The sequence below is a fragment of the Nicotiana tabacum genome, chromosome 16 (genome assembly GCF_000715075.1).
Source record: "Nicotiana tabacum cultivar K326 chromosome 16, ASM71507v2, whole genome shotgun sequence".
NCBI lineage: Eukaryota > Viridiplantae > Streptophyta > Magnoliopsida > Solanales > Solanaceae > Nicotiana > Nicotiana tabacum.
This window is the reverse complement of record NC_134095.1, coordinates 166,274,437-166,299,755: the sequence shown is the minus strand read 5'-3', so window position 1 is coordinate 166,299,755 and position 25,319 is coordinate 166,274,437. Positions and strand designations below refer to the sequence as shown.

Genomic DNA, 25,319 nt, shown 5'->3' with positions numbered 1-25,319 from the left:
GGTATTCCTATATATATATATATATATATATATAGTGTCGAAATGCCATAGCTGTGGAGTCCTCAATGTAAAAACTAATGAACATTCATTTATTGATGATGGAGGATTATGTGACACAAACGAGCAGAACTGCTAACTATGCTGAGTGTAAAGGAAAACAAGTGTTTGCTCGATTTTCATGGTATTATTAGGTTATTGCTTCTATGGTTTTACATAATGGATACAAGCATTCAGATACCTCACTACTTTAGATGCAATGTGGCAGAACTCATTGGGCGTGCAACTGTGCAGCAGCTAGATGCAAATATAGTACAAACTATTCCAGTTTCAAAGCGATGAACGTGCCACCATCCTTATAGGCCTGCAATATGCAAGACTTTATGATTAAAGACACATTACTTGAATCAAATGCAAACTTTACATGGAGTCAACTGCAGTGAGTCAACTGCAGTGTAAAGACTCTTATCTAAGTTTAGGTAACTTCAACTCAAACTATTTTGAATTCGCCGATATTTTTAGGAAATTTCCCCAAATAATTATTCCCCAATCAAAACAGAGGTATCATCTTTGAAAGACAATCAACCACGTAGAACACTACAAATTTTATCCAATCATGCACTTCCTCTCTCATTCTTCATTTTGTGTAGAGTTGACTATATTTATTTTATTTATAATCAAAGACGGAAATGATTTTTTTTTATATAGTTCCTGAACCTAGTAAAGCAAAACATATTCCGCTGCAAGTACCAGAAACTGTAGGCCGTATTTGGCATAATGAAAAATTTTATACAAAGGGAAGTATTTTCTAAAATCATTTTCTACTGTTTTATTGGACATAAAGGTTTATGGCTTCTGCTTGCTGAGGAGGTCATGGGGCAAAAGCATTTTGACTAGCCTTTACTGTAGATGTGAAAGAGAGTGAAAAAACAATTTTTGCATGCTAGAGAGAGCTGTAGTTCCTCAAAAGATACTCTATTCCTCACCAGACAAAGAAGAGCGAAAAATATGAGTTGATTCCTGAATTCTGTCCTGCACCACTAAGGTCTAAGATGTACGTTTACGTTTTCCTATGATAATACAAATAAGCTCTTCAAACAAAGTTCCGGTTTATACTTATAATGTTGAGTCGAGTAAGGTTCAAAAGTTCAGGATGCAAATTTTCTCTGAGCATAAAATACAGTGACTGGATCATTTATCCCACCAGTTTCAGATTTATGTTTACGGTTAAGCAAAAGCACTTGTAGCAAAAAGGATTAGAAATAGAGAAAAACAAACTTGTGGCAAAAAATCTAAAGCGGTTGAATAAGCGAATAAATCATAAAATTCACTAAAGAAAGGGCTTACATGAGCTCTACAACAAGAGCAGATGCGCCTCCTCCCCCATTGCAGATTCCTGCAACACCAAACTTCCCATTCTTGTGCTTCAGTACCTGAACCATACTTACAATTGTGTAAGACAAAACAAAATGCAGCAACTTTGTGCAGATACTATTTAGTTGTCCATTACTAAAACAATATATCAATATCCATCAATAAATATACGGTCAAATCATATTTAACCAATAAATAACACAAACTGGACAAGTCTAATTGCTTAAGCATAATAGTTTGAGAAAGACTGTAATTGCTTAAGCATAAGAGTTTTAGGAAGATGCGGCCAACATACTCCTAAAAGAGATACCAGGATCCTAGCTCCACTGCACCCTAAAGGATGTCCCAATGACACAGCTCCACCATGAGCATTTAGCTTGCCCTGACCACGGGACAAAGTTATAACAGGATTGAGATAGAGGACATGATAAAATTAGAAGAGAAATTACAGATTTCGAACAAAATTAGCACATTTCTTTGTTTTCTCCAACTAAATTTTGCCACAATAATTCGCTACATAAGCAGAGAGTAACAATAAGCAACTATTGACTTTCCAAAGGGAAGGGTCAAAAGCAAAGAAAAGAGCAATTGGAGACTAACGGAATTGAGGTTGAGCAGTCTTTGGTTGACAAGAGCCACGACCTGCGAAGCAAATATGCTAAATTATGGCCAAGCTAGATAAAATTAGCATCAGAAGGTATAATACAGATCCTTACAGAAAATGCTTCATTTATTTCATAATAATCAATTTGAGATGACTCAAGGCCAGAATTCTTAATTGCTTTTGGTATTGCAAGAGCTGGAGCTGTTGTAAATAACTCAGGTGCCTGCCCAATAAATCTTGTTAGACAAGTCCCACTAAGTTGTAAAACTCAGTCAACAAAAAAAAAAACAATAATAATTCTCTTCTACCTGAGCTGCATCTGCAAATCCTCTGATCCTACCAATTACTTGCAATCCAAGTTCAAGTGCCTTTTGTCCACTCACCAGAACTAATGCTGCAGCGCCATCACTAGAGTTACAGCATACAAGAGGTCAAAATAAATCAAGTGCGACTACTTTCTACATCTAACAGCATTAACACAGGATTGTTCATGAAAAATACTAAAGGAACACCAGAAGCAGGTTCTCATTAGTATCATATGTTTCAAGGTCACTAAAAAGGGCATGAAAAGAAATTTGTCGGCTGTGGCACATGCACGTGTGCTGAGGCAGAGAAAGAGAGACAGAGATAGAATACCTTATAATGGAAGCATTGCCTGCAGTAACAGAACCTCCATTCTCCTTGAAACTTGGTCTAAGCTTTTTTAGTTTGGAGGCATCAAACTAGCAAAACAACAATGAAAAGAGGTTCAATGTGTTGCTACGTAAAATAACTAACTCAGCAGATCTAGGGATCAATTCCATTTAGGTTAAATGGCCAGGTAGAATTTTCATCAAGAGTTTATGGAAGGAGACAGGAAAATTAAAGTATATGAGTTTGACTGTGCACTGGAAAGAATACCACCATTAAAATTGCCAAAGTGACATTAGATTACCACCATTAAGTATATGAGTTGTACCGAGAGTACAACTGACAGACATTAGATAAAAAATGGACAAAGAACTTTTATCAGTGACATTGAGAGACAACTAAATTTCACATTGAAGCATTAGTTTACTGCACAACATAGAATATTAGGGATTTTCATATAGCTAGTCAGGTGACGTTTCCCATATTAAGGGGTGAAAGTAGGCAGAAAGGATACATAAAAGGTGAAGAAGATCATCAAAACTCTGATCTACCTAAAGATAATCTCAGATGGAAATCAAATTACCAAAATAAAAGAAAAAGTACTGCACATCAGTTTGTTAACCAATCTGATTCACCTTTATTAAACCTTCATCTTTATAAACAACCGTAGATGGTCTTCCTCTTCCACCAGAAATTTCTACCTGCACGAACATCGAAATTTTAATCTAAACTCTGAACTTTCTAGGGCATCATTTTATACCTAAGAAAGAATGGACAATCTCACCGGAACTATTTCCCATGCAAATGCACCACTACATTGTGCAGCAATTCCTCGCTCAAAGCTTTGAATAGCATAAGAATCCTAGAGAAAAATGGGAAGATAAAGCACAGATAGAAAATTCAATAGACAATAATGTTTAATACTATGTTTTCAAAATTTTATGGCCTTGCTTCCAGAGAACAAAACGGCTCTAAGCTCTACTTTAGAAACACTCAGGTAGTACTTCGGAAGGAAAAGAAAGAAAACAGGAGGCAGGTACACCCCTGTAAGAAAGAGGTTGATAACAAGGAAATTACATGTTTGTCCTTTTGATTGATGGAGAAACTTTTTTTTTAATAGAACAATAATTTTATTGATTTAGGAAGAACTCCAGATACAAGAACGATATTAAAAAGTAGAGAACCTACACAAAACGGTGGAGAAACATTATTAGACAGGCGAAGGATCAGGTCACAGTAATTTCCAATTGGCAAAAAGACCAACTCATGAACAATGGAGAAAGGGAAAAGGTCAACAGGCAGAATGAGAGAGGAATGCTGACTGCAAGTTCACAACATGGTTCATAGACGAAGAGAGAAATCTGGAAAATTCGAGGTAGAAACAGACATTACCTGTTCTTCTCTTGTGATTTTATACTGATCAGCACATAGTTCTGCACAGACGCCCATCCCAAAATCATTATAGACATCCCAGAGTCCATCTTTTAGCATGCCATCTACTATAGTATCATGACCTAGCCGCGATCCCTTCCTATCGAAATAAGTAAAATCAGAAATGGCAAATGGTTTTTACTGGAAGTTATATTAAACAAATTCTAAGTGACAGCCATTCTCAAACTGGAGCTTCCTCAAAGCAGACCAATAAAAGGAAGAAAGAGAAAATCCTTAAAGAACGTTTTTTTCCAGGATCAGAGAAACAAAGCTCTTTCAGATGATTATCTATAGGAGTCCTCATGTGATCCAATCCAGAATATAAAGAAACAGCCTGATTCACAGACATAAATACATATATTTGAATGCAACGGTGTAGTGTCTTCCACCAAAATGCCCATGTCATGAGGAGCTGGATGTAAAAAGCTACACTTTGAGGCATCGCAAACTTTAAAAGCATGCAAATCTTCATGTAGAACCCAAAAAAATAAAGCTTGGTTTCTCATATTCACATAAGGAAGATAATTTTGTAGTTCAAATAGGAAGGCTTTACAGCCAAAATAGATTAAGGATTTACATTATCGATGGAAGAAAGACGGAAAAACACTAATAAGAATAAGTGACTACACTCTTTCCTTTTGCTTCCTCCCTCTTTTCTTTTTTATTCTTTTTCCTTGGGAAGTGAGGCAATCATTTCATTATTATCCAGATACCTACAATTATTAGAACCAAAAAATCGAACCTTGCTTGAGGAAGGTATTTCGGTACATTAGACATGCTTTCCATGCCACCAGTCACAACGATATCATTGCTTCCTGATTGTATAGTCTGTGCTGCAATCATTGTTGCTGCAACAAGCGTAAACATGTCAGGTAAAACTGCGGCAAAGAAGTTTGATAGAAATAATCAAAATGTATAGATACTGATCCCACCTTTAAGTCCTGAAGAACACACTTTGTTAATGGTAGTGCAAATCACTGAATTAGGAATCCCAGCTCCTAAGGCAGCTTGTCTAGCAGGGGCTTGACCTAAGTTTGCACTGAGAACATTTCCAAAGAAGACCTCTTGAACAAGGGACGGGTCTACATTTGCTCTCTTAAGAGCAGCTACAGGCGTAACAAACACGGGAAGTTTACTAACATAACCAACAATGCTAAATGGACATTAGATAACTAATGCAAAATGTAGCTATCCATTAATCTCACCTCGGATAGCTACAGAACCAAGCTCTGTAGCAGACAAAGACGAAAGAGAACCAAGGAAACCACCCATTGGCGTTCGAGCAACACCCACAATGCATACATCTGGAATTTCAAACATTCCGTCATACATACATTTTTTGGTGTTAAAAATCAGATCTTTATGATCACTTTATTAATTGCTATACCAGTAAACAATAGATGAAACAAAGCATGTCTAGACAGATAAATATGTCCAAATATGTTCATAGACTTCTAACCAACACTAATAGCACCAAACTACTCTATTTGCCCGAATTTGTTTGTCGGAGATCAGTTTTACGACCCGTCACAAATGTGCTTTTAGTTATGTGGCCCTTTTCAACGGAGATCAATAAAACATACTTCCTCCTTCCCAATTTATGTGACATTCTTTCTTTTTTAGTCAGTGCCAAAAAGAATGTCATCTTTTCTATATTTAGAAACAATTTAACATTAAACTTCCCACTTTACTCTTAATGGATTGATTTATAGCCACACAAATATATAAATCTTGCTTTAGACCACAAGTTTCAAAAGTTCCTTTTCTTTCTTAAACTACGTGGCTAGTCAAATGGTGCTACATAAATTGGTATGCAGGGAGCAACTTCTAAGAGGGTGTTTGGCTTAGCTTATAAGCTTGTCAAACTGGCTTATAAGCACTTTTTGGCTTATCTACGCGTTTGGTAAAATTAAAAGTGCTTATAAGCCAAAAGTCATAAGTTGGTCTCCCTCAACTTATCAAATTTCAGCTTATAAGCACTTTAAGTTTGACCAAAATATTTACTATTTCATCCCTAAAATACTTCTTTTTGAAATAAAACTCTTCGTATACCCCGTTCTAAATATTATTAATTTCAACACTTTTATCCAAACACATAACTGCTTATTTTTAAATCAGTTTCAGCACTTAAAAGTGTTTTTCAGCACCTAATTGTATTGGGAAAAAACTGAGTCTGTATATTGAAGATGACGTGTCATGACACGTGGACTGGTCAAAAGGTCAAAACGCAATAAATAGCCAAGAGGCACGGGCGACAACAGATATGGGGAGAAGAAAGCAACATAGGTGTGGACCGTTACTCAAATGGCACGAGTCTCGTACCTATTCGAGTCATTTAAAGACCGAAGATCGGAAGGGATTGAAGATATGAATCTGATGACGCAAAAGAGTCCAAATTCAGCATTAAATATCAAATACGTTAGAGAATTTGTATTTAATAGGAATGACTGAGTAACGTTTCTTTTAATATCATTTATTGCTCATAATTGTCTCATTAAGACAAAGGCATTACACCTTCTCCTAGAATCAACTATAAAAGGAGAAGGACTCAACATTTGTAGGGACATGGAAATAAAAAACTACTTATTACTTTATTATTCTCAGAAATCTTCTACTCCATTATTTTAGTCTCCAGATTATCAGTAACCCGAATTTCTCTTTATTTCTAGCTTTGATCAAAGACTCAGATTTTTGGTTAAACACTAATGCTTATCACCTGCTCTAAATCAGCTAAGCCAAACGGGCTCTAAGATATTAAATAAAACACATGATCTCTTTGTAGTATGATCTCCTGTTATAGATAGGCTAAGAAATAACAGAGTTCTTTTGTAGCACTTTGCCCCTTTTTATTTATTCTTTTATTTTTTCTGAAAGTGAACCAAAAAATAAAATGGATCATTGTCTTCTATTCAAATTGTAACTGGTTACAGGAGATAATATCCTTCGGTACCATTACAATTCAACGAGTCAAAGAAATTTAACCATAAAAATTGTGATATATAGTGTCTATGCAGCTTCTAACTATGTAAAATTTTAATTTCTTTTAAAAAAAAAAAATCAAAGGTAAAATCAGATAGCTGACTCTGCTACTCCAAAGTCCAAACCCACCATTCTTACAAGCTAAAAATAAATAAATAATTCAAATTCTGAAAAATCCATGATAGATTTAAAGTTAAAAGAGAAAGAAGAACCTCGAGGTTTAATGGAATCATTAACCATCTTTGCCATATAGATTTCTCCAAAAATGATCCGTCAAAAACAAGAATGAAATATGAATAAGACCCAAGTGAACTGATTTTGAGCCAAGATAAAGTAACGAACAGAGGAAAGAGCTTGATCAAAGATGAATTTTAAGGCAGTGAATAATTTTTTTGCAATAAATTAGTTTGAAGTTTCAATCAATTGTATTTTATGGAGATAGAGCAGATGGTAGCAATTGCATAGAAGGGCGTGTCCAAATTGATTTTGCGCCGTTATTGGTTTGCTATCCGAGCTTCTAAATTTTGAGCAAGTCTTTTTCTATAAATGAACCCAAATAATCGCTCCCTTAATATATACTAGCTTTAGGATACGTGCGTTGCACGTGTTTATCGCGTCAATCAATTAAAATTTATGTAAAAGAACAAGTTATGTAAAATTGTAGATGAGCATTAAAGTAGATGCAAAAATTTGATTATTAAGTTAATGCGATAGTTAGAGTTACAATAATTGGACCTACAACAATAAATAATTTGATTAAGTTTGTTATGATGCATTTACTAAAATGCCAAATATTTTAGCAAAGAATATTAAAAGTAAATATGCATGTATATTATTGTGGGAAAAAATACATGTAAATTACTAAAAAAAATATTAATCATAGGAGTAAAATATTGTACGTACATTTAATGTTAGATAAAAAAACTGTAGTAACAATATTTTGGAGAATAAAGTTTTATGTCAAATAAGTCAAAGAAAATTTATTGACGATGTAGTTCTAAATATTAGGAGTTTCTATATAGTTAAAATAAGAAAAAAAATAAGTTTTAATAATTAAAATTTTATTTAATTTTAAAATTTTAGATAATAGAATTAACTAAATTATAGCTTTGACTATTATGAAAGCTATTTTAAAGGATAAAAAATGCAAATAAAATTTTGCTAAGGAGCTTCTTGCTTTTAATATAGTATCAATAGATGGAAAGTACGTGTTGCATCTTATTGTACCTTTGCTGGGTGTTACCTCGTATTAATGAGAATAATTTTTTAAAAATAACATAAATTTTATTCAAAAGATGTGTTTAGGTTATAATATAAGAATTAACAAAAATGATAAGTTTTAAATGATAATTGTGTTAATTATGTTTAGGAATTTGATCTATTCTAGTAGTTTTTCCTTTAGTTTGTTCTAATACTTGCTTTATTATATAAAAATATCAGAGGAATAACATTTGATTGAAAGGTAAAACTATAATTTTTGTCTACCTGCTTTGAAAGTTTTAAAACTATAATAATTAAGACCCTTGAACCTAAAATTGATGTTCGAAGCTAAAAGTATGATTTCAAGGCATATGGCCTCCGTGCATTGGAACTTGGAAGTCCTAATTTAAATTTGTAATATATGGATTTTAAGCTTCTAAAGTTAAAAACGTGATTTTCTTTTACAAATAAGGTATAATACATAATCAGAATAGAAAAAAATTTAATACATAAATTTAATTAATTTTGACGTCCTAAATATTTAAGAAACAATTAAAGTCCTAAATATTCAAAAAATAATTAAATAAATATTTTGTTCAGTGCAAATTTTTTGACACTTTCTAAAGTAAAATTGTGTAAGTTTCGATGATAAAAACAGTAGAATAGTAAAGTTTCTTTTATAGAAGCATTATATATATAATTGAAACCGGAAAAAAATTATGTAAGGTAAAATTATATATAGTTAAAATAAATAAAGATTTTTAAAAAAAATAGAGACTCCTAAAACAAAAAGGAATTCAAAGTGCTTATTTTTTACCTAATAACTTATAAAAAATTAATCTAAAATGAGTACAAAGTGATCGAAACTTTCCTAGTATAAAACGAAAGTGCTTGAAATTTAATTGAGTCAAAATTTTATTTAAAAAGCCTCCTAAAACTAAAAGGAGTTATAAAGTGGTCACTTTCCTAGGATAAATCGTGTTTAAAATTTAATACTGCTAAATTTAAGTGGAAGTAGAAAGTGAAAAACCATCATAAGTCTAAAATTAAATGGAATTTGAAAGTGACGACAATTTTATTAAAAGATCATCTTAAACGTATAAGTGGTACAAAGTTTCAGAAATTTTCCTAGTGGTAATTGAAAGTTCATAAAATTTAATATTACTAAATCTACATGGATTTAAAAAGGCACGACTTGTAGATCTAAAAGGAATAGAAAAATTAAAGTCCTAAATAGTAGGAGAATAATTAAATGAGTATTCCTAAATATTAGGAAATCTATTAAACAAAATATTTTTAATTATTAGAGAAATAATTAAATGATTGTTTTATCTAGTGTGAACTTTATATTTAGAGGGTAAAAAGACGAACGACATTTCGTTTAGGGCCTTCGTGATTTTTAGTTCCAATGAATAAATTATTTTTAAAAATTTCATAAGGTAAAATCTTATGATTTTAGAGTATTAAATATTAGGAATTCCTACATAGTTCAAATAAAAAAATTATAACTAAAATTTTAGTTAATTGCAAAATCTTAAAATTTTAAGAAAAATAATTTAATACAGTTTTGTCCAATATAAGAACTATTAAAAGCAACTAAAAACGGAGAAAAAAGGTCCAATAAGAGCACGAAAAAATAGTAAAAGAAATAACTTGACTAAAGGTTAAAGCATACAGTCTAACACAAAAAGGATTCTATTCAACCAAGCTTTACAATCCAGATCAGCAATAAGATGTATTGGTTAAATACGTGCATGCAAAATTCAAATACTAATACAAATACATGAATACAAAATTCAACTACTAGTAAAATAATTGCTCAAAGAAAGAAAACCTAAAACCCTTAATTTTGTAGTTGTTGCTCCAACAAGGCAAAATTATGATGATGAAAAGGTGAAATTGTAACTTCTTTTTATAGAATTACAGGCGTATATAAAATTGGATGAAAATTTTATTTAAAAAAAAAGACTCTTATAAGTTTTCAAAGAGCTCGTCTTCATCTAATATAGTTATAAAAAAATTTAGTGTCAAAAATTTATATCAAAACTTTCCTAGTGTGTGCATGAATTAGTCAAAATTTAAGAACTTTTCAAGTGTGAAATTTTAATACTCCTAAATTTAAATATAGTTGAAAATATCAAAAGTTTCCTAGTATGTGAATTAGTTAAAATTTTATTAACTAAAAAAAAAACTGAATCCTTCCTATTGTGTGTAAATTGGACAAATTTTTATTAACTAAAAAAGATCCTCCTAAATTAGAAAAAAAAAATTAATAATACTCCTAAATATAGAGTTGGACGAAAACTTCCTATGTGTAGAGAACGAAAATGTTTCCTAGTATGTGTGTCAATTATAAGTATTATAGGAATAGTAATTAAATAACTATTCCTAAATAGTAGGGAATTAATTAAATGACTATTTTTAAATATTATGGAAATAATCAAATGACTATTTTTAAATATTATGGAAATAATCAAATGCCTATTTTGTCTAATATGAACTCTATTTTAAAAAGGATAAAAAAGGCAAACGACATTTCGCTAAGGGCCTTCGTGCTTTTAATATAATATAGATATTAGCATAACTTAAACGTCCTTGGTGTCTTAATGGAGAATTTGTCTTTAATATTATTGTAAAAAAGCTTATACTTTTACCAATATTACACAAAATTTGCACTAAGTAGAATCATATAACTTGATAATACTTGTATTTAAACTATTGAAATTTGCATGCTTATCGAGCATTTCAAATTTTTTTATCATTGTGTGAAAACAATTTTCTTTACTCCAATAAATGTATTTTCGTATAGCACAAAAAATTATAAACCTGCGGATACTCTCTTCTTCATAACTTTATTTTTCGATTACCTTAGCTTTTTCTCTATGAACTTCGGACTTTAAGTTGTCGTGTCTACTCAATTGAAAGATTTTTGGAACATATAAAAAGCTCTCAAAAGTTTAAAAAATTTACAGAAGCAAATAGGTCTATCTAAAGTAATAAAGTTATAACTCAGGGGTATAAATAAGAGCTAGGTGTGAATGCATGAAATGGGAAATTGAGATGGGCCCTACTGTTCAGCCATCTTATCTAGTGTGTACCGGTGATGAAGCTGGCACGTACATTACCTCTAACACAGATACAATGTGAAACTCCATAAATGCCCCTACATAAGCCATCACGCCAGTTTGTAAATAAAGTAAACTCTTTAGGTATTTTCAAAGCCTACTTTTGACCTTTCATTGTTACCTTTGCTCTAAAACGTGACGGGTTTTATAGGAAAAAAACTTGTAAAAATTGCACGGGGCGCCCTATGGTCGCCCCCATTTAACTTATACCCATTTTTTTAAAAACTTTTAATTTGTACCCACTTTTTAAATAACTTCAGTTCCCTTTCTCCTCCCCTTCAGTACCTCACCAGAAGAAAGCAAGGTTGTGTTTTAACATTTATAAATAATGATGGAATAGTAGTATCAACAAAGTGAAGAGAAAATACAGTTCTTTATCTGCATAAATACTAAAGGGGAACTAAATTTTGATAAGAGTTGGTATCCAAGTTCTTTGTGCATTTAATCTTTCTCTTTCTGATGTTTTTTTCATCTACAGATATTTCTCTACTGGACAAAATGGTGATATATGATAATGAGAAACAACGAGTTGGATGGCTTCCAGCGAACTGCAACAGGCTACTACTACCAGATAAATTACTCATAAGCATGAACAAATACTTTATGACTAAAAATATGAACGAGAATCACCAAAGTTATAGCAGCTATCTAACGAAATATCAATTTGAAGCTAGCTTAGAAATATCAAGCTAGCTTGGAGCTGAAGTTTCCCAGTTACAACATAAAAACTTCAGCTCTAGAGCTGAAGTTTCCAGTTACAACACAAAAACTCTGGCTACTAGAATGCTGAAGTTTTGCGTGATTGCCTTTGCTACTTCAGTCTCGTGTGCTGAAGTTATGCGAAAAAGCGGGTACGTTTGCAATTTTTTTGCAAAGCGGGCACAAGTTAAAATGTGACACAAAAAACGGGTATAGATGCAATTCCCCGAAAAACTTTTAGGTATTTTCAAAGCCCACTTTTGACCTTTCATTGTTGCCTTAGCTCTAAAAGTGACAGGTTTTATATCTTGGCTGACTCATTATAGTTACAAAGCAACACGTAGATTGACAGCTCCAAGGTATTTTCGTACAACACAGAAAATTATAAACCTGCAGATACTCTCTTCTCCATAACTTTATTTTTCGATTACCTTAGCTTTTTCTCTGTGAACTTCGGACTTTAAGTTGTTGTGTCTACTCAATTGAAAGATATTCTTATGGTATTTTGCTTGTTTTTCCCATTGGTTTTCTCTGAAGAACACATTGTCTGATAATCAGAGGTTATAGCGACTGCTGCTTCAGAAGTTCTATTTCGAATTTTTTACTTATTTCAAGGTAATTATTATATAGGATAATTTTATTTTATGGATGGTGTTTTGTATGTTACTGTGATTTTGGTCGAGGTTACCAAATCAAAAAAAAGATACAGCAAATTCTCATGTAAGGGTAAAAGTTTTTTGTAAATCAACTCTTAAAAGTTTTTTGTAAATCAGCTAATCCCCTGGTAATTCATAGTATTCTAATTCTTTTTTGTTCTCTAAAATTAATAGATCTAATTACAGTAATCATCCATGTTTTGATCATTTCTTGAATTCTTGATTTAATCCATCTAAATATTATGTCTTTATATATGCGCTTTTTTTTCTTTTCCTTTTCGCTAAGTTTTCCAAGATATTTTTCAGTTTCAATTTACTAATTAGACTCAAATTTACCTAAAATACAGGTTTGAAAATTGTGTCTTTTGGTATGTCATTTTCTGGTTTTCCCCTTCTAGTTAAGTTGTCACGACCCAGATTTTCCACCATCGGGAGTCGTGATGGCGCATACTCGTAAAAGCTAGGCAAGCCACGAAAACAAATTACATCAACAAATTACTCTTTTGCTTTAATCTTCTTACAAATTACATCAACAAATGATAAATATTTAAATACAATGGAATATGAGATTAAGCGGAAGACTTAAATAAATATATAACCCAAAATAACACGAAGATCCACATATGCCTCTACCCAGAAACTGGTGTCACAATATCCACGAACTACTAAGATCACTACACACAACCGTTTGAAAGAAAGAAAGCACTGTCTATTTCGGATACAAAGGATAACAGAACATAATAAAAGATAGAAGAGACGTCGGGCCTGCGGACGCCTGCAAGGCTACCTCAGTATCTCGGTGGACTGAAGGCTGGCTCCCCTAATGCTACTGACCAAGCACTGCTCCTGTATCTGCACATAAGTGCAGAGTGTAGCATCGGCACAACCGACCCCATGTGCTGGTAAGTGTCTGGCCTAACCTCGGCGAGGTAGTGACGAGGCTAAGACCAGACTCCAGATAAACTTGTGCAGTTATATAATATATAGCGAAAATATAAACAGGAAATAACAGTTTAAAAGGGAAGGGCAAACATGCTTCAGGGAAATATATCAATTCTAACAGAAACTTAATTAAGTATGAAGAACACTTGAGGTCTACAACAATACAATAACAATATTGTTGCGACGCGCAACCCGATTCACATATATAACTGTTGCGGCGTGCAACCCTATCCAATATAATATCTATTGCGGCGTACAACCCGATCCACATATATAACTGTTGCGGCGTGCAACCCGATCCAATATAATATCCGTTGCGGCGTGCAACCCGATCCACATATACAGTTAACAATAATTATAATTAACCGTCCCGGCAAGGGAGAAATAGCCATAACTAAGCTATAACTCAACTAGTTTCAGTATCTAACTACTTCAGCTATAACTAATCTTGTTACAACACCTAACACGAAGAATCATCAACCTAAACGTCCGTAATATCCATTAAGAACACAATGCAAGGGAACCTCAACTCAACAATAGTCTGGCAAGGGATAACATCTAACTACCTCAGCTATAACCCAACTTGTTACAACACCTAACACAAAGAATCATCAACCTAAGCGTCAGTAATATCAATTAAGAACACAATGCAAGGGAACCTCAACTCAACAATAACCCGACAAGGGGGCACATAATGATCTCTTTTCTTTCTCACTTTTACTTCACAATTCACTTCACAACTCGAACCAATGCTCTAGAGTTTCGATTATCACTTATACTTTCACAATTCGTTATACAACTGGAGTCAACGCTCCTCAATGTTCATAGGTCACAATTCTTTCCACAACTTTACACAACAAATAGAAATCTTCACCAAGACATGAATAATACAACGAGATCATGAAAATCACAATATAAGAATCACGGTTATGTTTGACACCAACGCATAGATACTCGTCACCATGCCTATACGTCGTACTCAACAAGGAACAAATAACAAATAGGACACAACTCTTAATCTCTCAAGCTGAGGTTAGACCAAACACTTACCTCGAACTTCCACAGCCAACTCAAGCCTCTAACACCGCTTTTCTTTTCAAATTTTGCTCCAACCCAATCTAATCTATACATAATCGACTTGATAACATCAATAAATGCTAAACAATCCAATTTCAATGCTTAATTATAGCTTTCCAATCATTCTTCCCAAAAATCGACCCCGGGTCTGCTTGGTCAAAATACAAGGTTCGGACCAAAATCCGATCACCCATTCACCCACGAGCCCGAATATATAATTTGTTCTCAAATCCGACCCCAAAACGAGGTCTAAATCACAATTAATCAAAAAGCCCTAATTCTACCCAAATCCCTAATTTTCTACCCTAATCACATGTTTTAGGCCTAGAAATCTAATGGATGTTGATGAAAATGGAAGAAAAGAAGTTAAAGATTACTTACCCAAGAGATTATGGTGAAGAGAAGCTTCAAAAATCGCCTAAGAGCTTTGGAGAAGAAGAGGTTTATGAAATTTTTGTGAAAATCCCGTAAAGGGTTCTGTTTTGAGACTTTAAAATAACTGGGCAAAAGTGTTCTTCGCGATCACGACATACCCTTCGCGTTCGCGATGGGTTAGGCCTGCTAGGCCTTCGCGTTCGCGGAGCTTTGGCTCCTCAAGCCTACACGTTCGCGGACCAGTAGTCGCGTTCGCGATGCACAAGTGGTGACCCCTCCCCAGAACCTTACGCGTTCGCGAGTGGAGGCACGCGTTCGCGAAGGGTCTCCCCCCTCAGCTTCGCGAAGGGCACTTGGGATTTTTGCCTTACGCGTTCGTGAGAGGGACCACGCGAACGCGAAAGGTTAAATCCCTGGGCACTAACAACAGAAATCTGCAATATTTTCTGAAGTTCAAAACTTCCCGAAACACACACGAGCCCTCGGGGCTCCTAACCAAACACACGTACTAACTCAACAATATCATACGAACTTATCCAAGTGAACAAATCGCTAAAATAACCTCAATAACAACGAATTAATCCTCAAAATCAAGAACTTTTTCTCAAACTTCATCAAGTATCAAATTTAGCAATTTAGGTCCGAATCACGTCAAATGATATCCGTTTTTCATAAAATTTCACAGAAACATCTTAACTCATATATAAGACCTATACCGCGTGCCGGAACAAAAATACAGTCCCGATACTAACATGTTCTAATCAAATTTCATTTCAAATTTCCTTAAATAATTTCAGAAAATAATTTTCTTTAAAAAAAATTATTTCTCGGGCTCAGGACCTTGGAATTCGATTCCGAGCATACGCCCAAGTCCCATATTTTCCTACGGACCCTCCGAGAGCATCAAATTACGGGTCCGGATCCGTTTATTCAAAACGTTGACCGAAGTCAAATTAACTCATTTTATAACCAAATTTTATCATTTTTCATAGAATTTCATATTTAAGCTTTCCGGCTACGCTCCCGGACTGCGTACGCAAATCGAGGTGATGCTAAAAGAGGGTTTTAAGGCCTCAGAACACAGAATTTTGTTTCAAAATATCATTTTTCAGTATGAGGCCAGCGTCTTTGTTATGCGAAATCAATAATTATATTTAAGTTAAATTAAATGATTTCGTACTATTGTTTTACAAGATATATAGCAAATTGCCATAAATTTACATATAAAATGTACTATAGACGTTGTGAATGGTAATCATCTTTACTGGGACTGATTGTGAATTCTTTTCTTTATTTTCATTTCTTTTTTTTTCTTTTTTTTTTTTAAATTATCAGCTCATAACAAATTTATATATATGCAAATTCAGGAGTTCTTATTCTCATCTTTCCATTAGACGTGCTAATAGTTAGTGATGGCTTTTGAAGGTATAAAATTATTACCAATGCCTTCTCTTTTCTAAGTGTTTGAATAAATTCTTCAATGAATTACCATTTCTATTAAATTTGTTATGCATATTTCTATCTTCTCTATCTTTTAGTGTTTGTGATTTATTTTTATCTCCGTTGTCTTGAGGAGTATTAATTGCTTTTGTTCTCATTTTTCTGGGGCTAAATTATATCATAACTACTGTTTGGAAGATGATATAAGTCAGAATTTTAAAAAAATCTAGGTTTTCTTTATCTTTGGATATTAGAGTTCATTCATTCAGTTGGATGCCTTTGAAAGGAAAATTGTTAATTTCACCAAGATGGGCATAAGTTGTTGTCAATTTTGATTTCCTTAGCCTTATGATGATTAGGGAAAGAGGCTGGATCAATGGAGGGCTTACATTAGTTTGCTGTTATAGTCAATTTACTGGTGTATCAAAATGAGATGTTGTAATTTCTCATGCATATTTATTTTTATAGTCTGATAATGGTTTGTGTAGAGCATTTTAGCAACTTTAACAGAAGTTTCTTCATTTTTTTGGCAGCGATCAAGTTTTGTGACTATAAAAAGATGCCTAGGCTTGAAAAAAATATTGATTCCATATGCCAACAAAAAAAGGGAAGTGGCAATGCTCTGAAGAAAGAGGCGTCAAAATAAAAGAGAGACGCCGTGAAATATAGAGAGAGATGTTGGCAAACATAAGAGAATTAAACTTAATGCAACAACGAATGGTATACCTTCATTTTACAACACATAATCCTATTTGTAATTCCACGGATGTACCAACTGCCTGTCAATTTAGCAAAGAGCGGATCGAGAATGCAGTTGGTGTAAGAGGAGCCTCACCTTATCTCTTGGAAACAAGTGAGTACAGTATTATTTTTTTAGTTAATAACTTGATTCTTATATGTGTATATTTTAGTTTATATGTTCACACATCAATGTGATGTGACTAACTTGTTTTCTCTTTGTCTGTCTTACTAAATGTGTACTCAGTTGATGCTTCCGTTATTTCTGATAATGGCAGAGATATAAGTAGTAGCTCCTGCATTTTTGAAGTTGGTAAGCCTGGAACAATGGTGTTATTTGTAGTTTTTTGACATATCCATACTTATGTTATAATTCCTTATATGTTAGGGTCCACCTCAGGAACGTGCACCGAACAATACACCATTACGTCACATACAACAACAAAGAAAGGTTTGTTTTCAGCTACCCTTCAAATCATTTCAATTATTTTTTTCCCTTGAACTGATATATTTTCCTTCGCTAAAATTTGAGATACACAGGTCGTAAAAATAGAATATTGGGTTGTTGCAACACTAATGAATTTCCTACTAGCTCTTTTAGACTCAAACCCGTATCAAACTGTAAATTTTGTAGAGCCAAAAGATTTGAATATGAACCGTCGGGGTTTTGTTGTGACAATGGTTCAGTGAAATTGGTTCACTATGGAATGCCTGCTGAATTGCTAAATCTTTAATTAGGAAACTCTGAGGAATGTCAACATTTTCGCACTTATGTTAGAATGTATAATAATATGTTCGCATTTACTTCTCTTGGAGTGAAATATGATAGAGATTTAGCGAGAAGAAATCGCGGTATTTATACATTTAGAGTACAAGGAAAAATGTATCATTTTATAGATGACTTGGTGCCATCGAGTCAACCGGCTAAAAATGTACAATTGTATTTCTACGATACAAATAATGAAGTAATGAATCGAATGACATTCTCTGATAAGCTTAATGAATCAGTTATCAGAACTTTGATGGACACTTTGAAAATGAACTCATACTGCATTTTCTTGAAATCGTTAATAGATATTTCAGAATTATCTAACTTCTATATTGCACTTAAGTCTGACTCTAGTTTAGATCAAAGAACATACAACTTACCAACATCGTCAGAAGTAGCGGCAATATGGATAGAAGATGAGAGTAGTTCCAATATTTCTTTACCGCACATTCGAATTTACACGCATAGTTGTAAGAGCCAATTGGTAAATTATTACTATGGTTGTTATGATCCATTGCAATATCCATTACTATTTCCTTATGAACATAATGGATGGCACTGTGGTATTAAAAAGATTATTCGAACGAACAATACTATTAGTACTGGAATTTACCGTGAACACGACCAACTTCCGAGTGTAGAAAATATGTGCTCAATTGACATGCTTCTTGATATAGAAATGGAACTTCTGCAAAAAAAAAAATGAAAAAGAAATATTGTATCTTGCCGTGAATATTACTGTTATAAGCTTCAAATGAGGGATGACGAAGAAAATGGAGTTTTACATGCTGGGAGAACATTTCAACAGTACTCAGTTGATCAATTCATCAAGCTTAAGACTCAAAGGTTAGATTTCTATTCACTTAATCAAGATTTATTTCGAGTTGATGCACTAGCGGGGCTTCTTAATGTTCCAAGACACGGAGAGAGAGATACATCAAATATTGGTAAATAAAGTTTTCTTCCTGCGAGTTTTGTAGGAGGTCCTAGAGATATGTGCCGAAGATATATGGACGCTATTGCTTTAGTGCAATATTTGGGAAAACCTGATATATTTTTTACAATGACATGTAATCCATTTTGGTCTGAAATAGAAGAACATTTATTTGTAACAGATGAGGTACAAAATCGGCCTGATTTAGTTAGTCGAGTGTTTAGAGCGAAGGTAGAAGAGATAAAAACAGATATACTAAAGAGAAACATATTTGGAAGAGTTGCTGCTTTTATGTACACTATTGAATTTCAAAAGCGCGGTTTTCCACATGCTCATTTTCTTATCATACTCAACAACGAATATAAATTGTTAACTCCAGAAGCTTATGAAAAAATTGTTTGTGCTGAACTGCCTGATTCTGATACGAATAATTACTTGTATACACGTGTTACTAAACATATGATGCATGGACCTTGTGGTAGCTTAAATCCTAAATGTCCTTGTTTAGAAAAAAAAAGGATATTGTAAGTTTGAATATCCAAAGGAATTTGCCGATCACACATCAAAGAGAAAAGATGGGTATCCAATATATCAAAGACGAAATACCGCCAAAGTTGTAAATATTAGAGGACAACTTCTTGATAACTCCTGGGTAGTTCCTTACAATCCATATCTACTGGGCAAATTTAATTGTCATATTAATGTTGAAGTTTGTTCTGATATTAAAGCTATCAAATATCTTTATAAATATATTTGCAAGGGACATGATAAAATTGCTTTTTTCATACATGTTGATGATCCAAATATTGAAATAGATGAGATCAAACAATATCAATCCGCTAGATGGGTTTCACCGCCGGAAGCAACTTGGCGTTTATTTGGTTTTCCCATTAGCGAAATGAGCCTAGCTGTTTACCATCTTCAACTACATCTTGAAGGACAACAATTTGTTTCTTTTAAAACCACATAGACCATAAATGCAATTGTAAGTAATTCTATAATTAGAAAAACAATGTTGACAGAATTTTTTTTGATGAACAGAGAAAACAAAGATGCTAAGAATCTAAAGTTACTTTACAAGAAATTTCTAGAATATTTTGTATAGTCCAAACAATATAGGATGTGGACACGTCAACAATGGGGTACTGTTATTGGACGTATTGTAACACGTCATCCTACAGAGGGGGAAAGATACTATCTTCAATTGTTATTAATGAATATTAGAGGACCAAAATTATATCAACATTTGCTAACTATAAATGGAGTATGTTGTAGTACATTTAGATAAGCCGTAGAAAAAAAAGGATTATTACAATGCGATAATAACTTGGTTGACTGTATGTTAGAAACTGTAAGATATCAGATGCCTTATAGTTTAAGATGTTTATTTTCTACGTTGTTGATCTATTGTGATCCTGCTAATCCGAAAGAACTTTGGGACAAATTTGAAGATTCTATGTCTGAAGACTTTAAGATTATGCCAAATTTGAACAAGAAACAGATTCGTCATATGATTTAAACCATATTAATGATATTTTGCATTCAATGATTCATGGCATAAATGAATTTACACTTGTACCGGAAAGAATTTCAGCTTCATCAGCTGCTAAAAAGGCTCAAGATTCTCATTTTGAAAGAAATATAATTGTTAGAGAAGAAGATTTGTTATTGGAAGCAAAATTGAACAATGAACAACGAGAAGCATATAATATAATTCTTGATAGAATATTTAAAAATAAACCTGAAGCTTTTTTTATAGATGGTCCTGGAGGAATAGGAAAAACTTTTTTGTATCGTGCATTACTTGCTGCTATACGATCAAAAGGATTTGTAGATTTAGCAACAGCTACCCTGGTGTTGCAGCTTCAATTCTTCCCGGAAGACGAACTGCTCACTCCCGTTTTAAAATTCCTATTGATATTGATGGACAATTCTCATATAATATTAGTAAACAAAGTTCTCTTGCATTATTAATACAAGATGCCAAATTAATCGTATGGGATGAAGTATCAATGACCAAAAAAGAATTGATAGAGGCTTTTGATTTACTATTGAAAGATCTAATGGATACGAAGATACTATTTGGTGGGAAAGTTGTTGTTTTTGGTGGTGATTTGTCACGTCCCAAATCTCGACCCTGGTCGTGATGGCGCCTCTCGTGAAGACAAGGCCAGTCAATCTAACCCAACTCGTCCTTTAAAACAGTAATTTAACACAAATATAGTATAAACATGGTTTAATAGTACCAAATAGCGGAAAATATGAATAAAAATGCAGAAATCCAGCCCGACACCGCCCTAACCAGGGTGTCACAAGTCACAAGCATCTACTAGGGTATAAATACAACTGAAAGCCTGGAGTGTACAAATATAGACTAATGAAATGAGGAGAGAGAAAAGCAGTGCTACGAACATCGGCAGCTACCTTGCTAAACTCTTATGACTTTGCCTCCGATCATCCAAAACATACCTGAATCTGTACACAAGGTGCAGGGAGTAATGTGAGCACTCCGACTCAGTGAGTAATAATAATAAATAAAGACTAACGGGAATAAATTACGCAAAAACACAAGACATTCCATATTGAAGCAGTAAAATCACTTTAAACAGTAAAGCAGTGAGAAATCAAGTGAAAATCCTTTTTTCCAATAAGTAAAGCAAGTAGTTTATAAGTGAGTAACAAAAATGATAGAAATGTAAAAGCCCCTCGGGCAAAACATGTACAACAAACCGCCCCTCGGGCATAATATCAACAGAACCAGCCCCTCGGACTCAATATCAGAACAGTGACAGCCCCTCGGGCTCAATATCAGAACAATAACAGCCCCTCGGGCTCACTCTCAGAATAGTATCAACCCCTCGGGCATAGTATCAATCACTCAGAACAATGGGTACTCGCGCTCATTGTAGGTGTGCAGACTCCGGAGGGGCCCCTTACGGCCCAAGCGCTATATCAAGTCACCTCGTGGAATCATCACTCAGCATATCCTCACATCACTCAAGCCACCGCGTGGCATATAAAGTATCTCAGGCCCTCGGCCTCATATCACTCGGCCTCACATCACTCAAGCCACCTCGTGGCATAAATAGTATCTCAGGCCCTCGACCTCATATCACTTAGCATATCCTCACATATGGCCCTCGACCTCACTCAGTCCGGAAATCATCATAAGCCCCTCGGGCATTTGTAAAACAGTAGTTCTCAGCCCAAAATATCATTTAAAAATATCATTTGAGTTTTCAAATCTGCATAAAAGCGGCTGAGTTTGTAAAACAATAATTATCAACAGGACTGAGTTTAAATATAAGTCAAAACAGTGAGAAAATAGTGATAAAAGTTCTCAAATGATTCAAATAATTGGCACGAAACCCAAGTATGACAATCAGCCCAAATCATAATGATAACAAATAAGTTTCAATCAAATATGTGGTAAAATCATCAATCGGGATGGACCAAGTCACAATCCCCGGTAGTAAAAGACTCTGCGCTCATCATTCAGCGCATGTCTCACCTCAATATAGCACTACGATGTGCAAATCTAGGGTTTCAAACCCTCAGGACATCATTTACAATCATTACTCACCTCGAACCGGCTAATCCTCTAGCTCGCGATGCCTTTGTCTCTCAAATCGACCTCCGAATGCCTCGAATCTAGCCACAATAATTCGGTTCAGTTAATAAAGATTATAGGAATTAATTCCATATGAAATTCTATATTTTCCATTAAAAATCCGAAATTGCACTCAAAATTCGCCCGTGGGGCCCACATCTTGGAACCCGACAAAAATTACGGAATATGAAACCTCATCCAACCACGAGTCCAATCATACCAATTTACTAAAATCTGACATCAACTCAACCCTCAAATCTTCAAATTAAACCAAGAGGGTTTTCAAGATTTTCCCAATTAAAATCATCAATTAAATGCCAAAACTAGTAATAGATTCGGGTAATCCAACCAAAATTAAATTAAGAACACTTACCCCATTTTTTTCTCTAAAAATCTCCCAAAAATCGCCTCTACCCGAGCTCCAATTTGGTAAAAATGGAAAATGGGACGAAGTCCCATTTTTAGAACTCAACATTCTGTCCAGAATTTCCGCGGTTACTGTTCACGCATTTTACTGTTCATGGGTACTGTTCACGGTACTGTTCATGGGTACTCTATACGGGATACTATTCATATGTACTATATACGGGTACTGTACACGGATACTGTTCATGTTTACTGTACATGGTACTGTACACGGATACTGTTCACGCAGGTGCGGTTACTGTTCACACGTGCGAAAAATGCAGAAACTGCCCAGAAAATTACAGCAGCTTTTCTTTTCATTAAAAAGGCTCTAACTCCATTATACGAACTCAGAATTTGATGATTCTTGTTCCTATGAGTCACAAATAATAATACGAACATAGCCCTTCAGTCGAAACTCAATTCGGAGCTCATTTGCTCAGTTCAATACCCATTTCGCTCGTTAAACAATTAACTCATGTTTCGTGTCAAAAACCCAATCGCGACTTGATGAAATTAGACCAAACTTTTCAAATCAGTCCTATAATTCATTATCAAAATTCCGAAAGTCTAAAAATCAAATTTCGATATCTAGAACTAAAAATGGACCTTTGTATCATTACATGCTTATAATCAAAATGCCAAAATCTTCCAAAAACTATTCCAAAACATATTCGAGCCTCATGAGACCCCGACCAAACATGCCAACATACCCCATAAAATAATTCAAACTTGTTCCAACCTTCGGAACGCTCAAAACAACATCAAAACATCAAATCACTCTCGGATTCAAGCCTAAGAATTCCAAAACTTCCGAAATCCAAATTCGATCAAAAAGTCGACCAAACGACGTCCAAATGACCTGAAATTTTGCACACACATCACAAATGACATAACGAAGCTACAACAACTCTCGGAATTCCATTCCAACCATCTGATCAAAATTTCACCTATCAACCGGAATTCGCCAAAATATTAACTTTGCCAATTCAAGCCAAATCCTCCCACGGACTTCCAAAATGCATTCCGATCACGCTCCTAAGTCATAAATCACCCAACGAAACTATCCAAACCATAAAATTTCTGATCCAAGCTCATATACAAATAAGTCAACTCTTAGTCAACTTTTCAAATTCAAAGCTTTCAACTGAGACTGTTCCTTCAAATTCATTCCGATTTTTCCTGAAAACCAAAACCAACGATCTACATCAGTCATAATACATTACACAGGGCAAGTCATGCCCGGGAACTGACGATCAAAGTGCAAAAATTCAAAACGACCGGTCCGGTCGTTACATGATTTCAGGAAAACTCTTCCAGTTGTTCGTAGTGGAAAAAAAGAGGACTTCATACAAGAAAGCTTGCTATGTTTTGACATTTGGAATCAACTGGAACAATTGCGATTATCAGTAAATATGCGAGCGAGAACAGATCCTGCCTTTTGTGAATATTTGATGAAAATAGGGAGCGGAAAAGAAAAACAAATTGACAAGGTAAGATTGAAATCCCTAATTGTTTCATTGTTCCTTTTATTAGTGAAAAAGAATCGTTGAATCTTTTATTTAGAGTAACTTATCCAGATTTTTATGCATCTCCTTGTAATATGTCTTCTACATCTTCTCGTATTATTCTGACAACAAAAAATGACTCTGTTGATGAAATAAATGATATGCTCATAACTCAATTATTGGGTGATTCTAGGACATATGTTGCATTTGATGAAACTGCTGAAACAAATGATCAAAGTCAATATGAAGATTTTTTGCATAGCTTACAACATGCTGGTTTACCTCCGTATAAATTAAGTTTGAAAAAAAATTGTCCTGTTATATTATTGCAAAATTTAATCTGTGCGAAAGCTTATGTAATGGTACACCACTTGTATGTTGTAATTTTGAAAGGAATATTATAAGTGCTAAAATTGCAAGCGGGGATTTAAAAAATACACACGTGTTTATTCCGAGAATACCGTTGTTATCTTCACAAGATAAAAAAATACCTATTCCTTTCAAAAGAACACAATTCCCTATTAGATTATATTTTGCTATGACTATAAATAAAGCTCAAGGTCAGATATTAGATTTTGTTGAAATTTATTTACGAGAGCTTGTTTTTTCCCACGGTCAACTTTATGTTGCTTTATCACGACCAAAAAACTCGAATTCTGTGAAATTGTTGATCCGACCACCAACATTTGATAGCAATGATGATGATACAACACACAATGTAGTATACGAAGAAATCATTCTGGCAGCTGCTATCTTATAAATTGACCGTTGTACTATCAGAAGCCAAGGTATGACACAATTTGGGCACAACACTAGCTATCCGGTA

General features: G+C 34.0%; 1 protein-coding gene and 1 long non-coding RNA gene across 2 annotated transcripts; one reads left to right on the top strand and one right to left on the bottom strand.

The window, feature by feature from the left end:
- Nucleotides 1-68: 68 nt before the first annotated feature.
- Nucleotides 69-7,559, bottom strand: LOC107797603 (acetyl-CoA acetyltransferase 2-like). The gene is made up of 14 exons (XM_016620502.2): nucleotides 7,228-7,559; nucleotides 5,242-5,340; nucleotides 4,969-5,142; nucleotides 4,779-4,884; nucleotides 3,998-4,136; nucleotides 3,390-3,467; nucleotides 3,241-3,306; nucleotides 2,612-2,697; nucleotides 2,284-2,383; nucleotides 2,088-2,198; nucleotides 1,972-2,013; nucleotides 1,667-1,753; nucleotides 1,345-1,430; nucleotides 69-361 (listed from the first exon to the last, which is right to left on the bottom strand). The coding sequence occupies exons 1-14, from the start codon at nucleotides 7,262-7,264 to the stop codon at nucleotides 328-330; spliced, it is 1,245 nt and encodes a 414-aa protein (XP_016475988.1). The 5' UTR covers nucleotides 7,265-7,559; the 3' UTR covers nucleotides 69-327.
- A 9,442-nt stretch (nucleotides 7,560-17,001) lies between these two features.
- On the top strand, nucleotides 17,002-20,718 carry LOC107797602 (uncharacterized). The gene is made up of 3 exons (XR_012700397.1): nucleotides 17,002-17,382; nucleotides 17,515-17,580; nucleotides 17,656-20,718. It is a non-coding gene; the product is annotated as an uncharacterized LOC107797602 (long non-coding RNA).
- The last annotated feature ends 4,601 nt before the right edge of the window (nucleotides 20,719-25,319 follow it).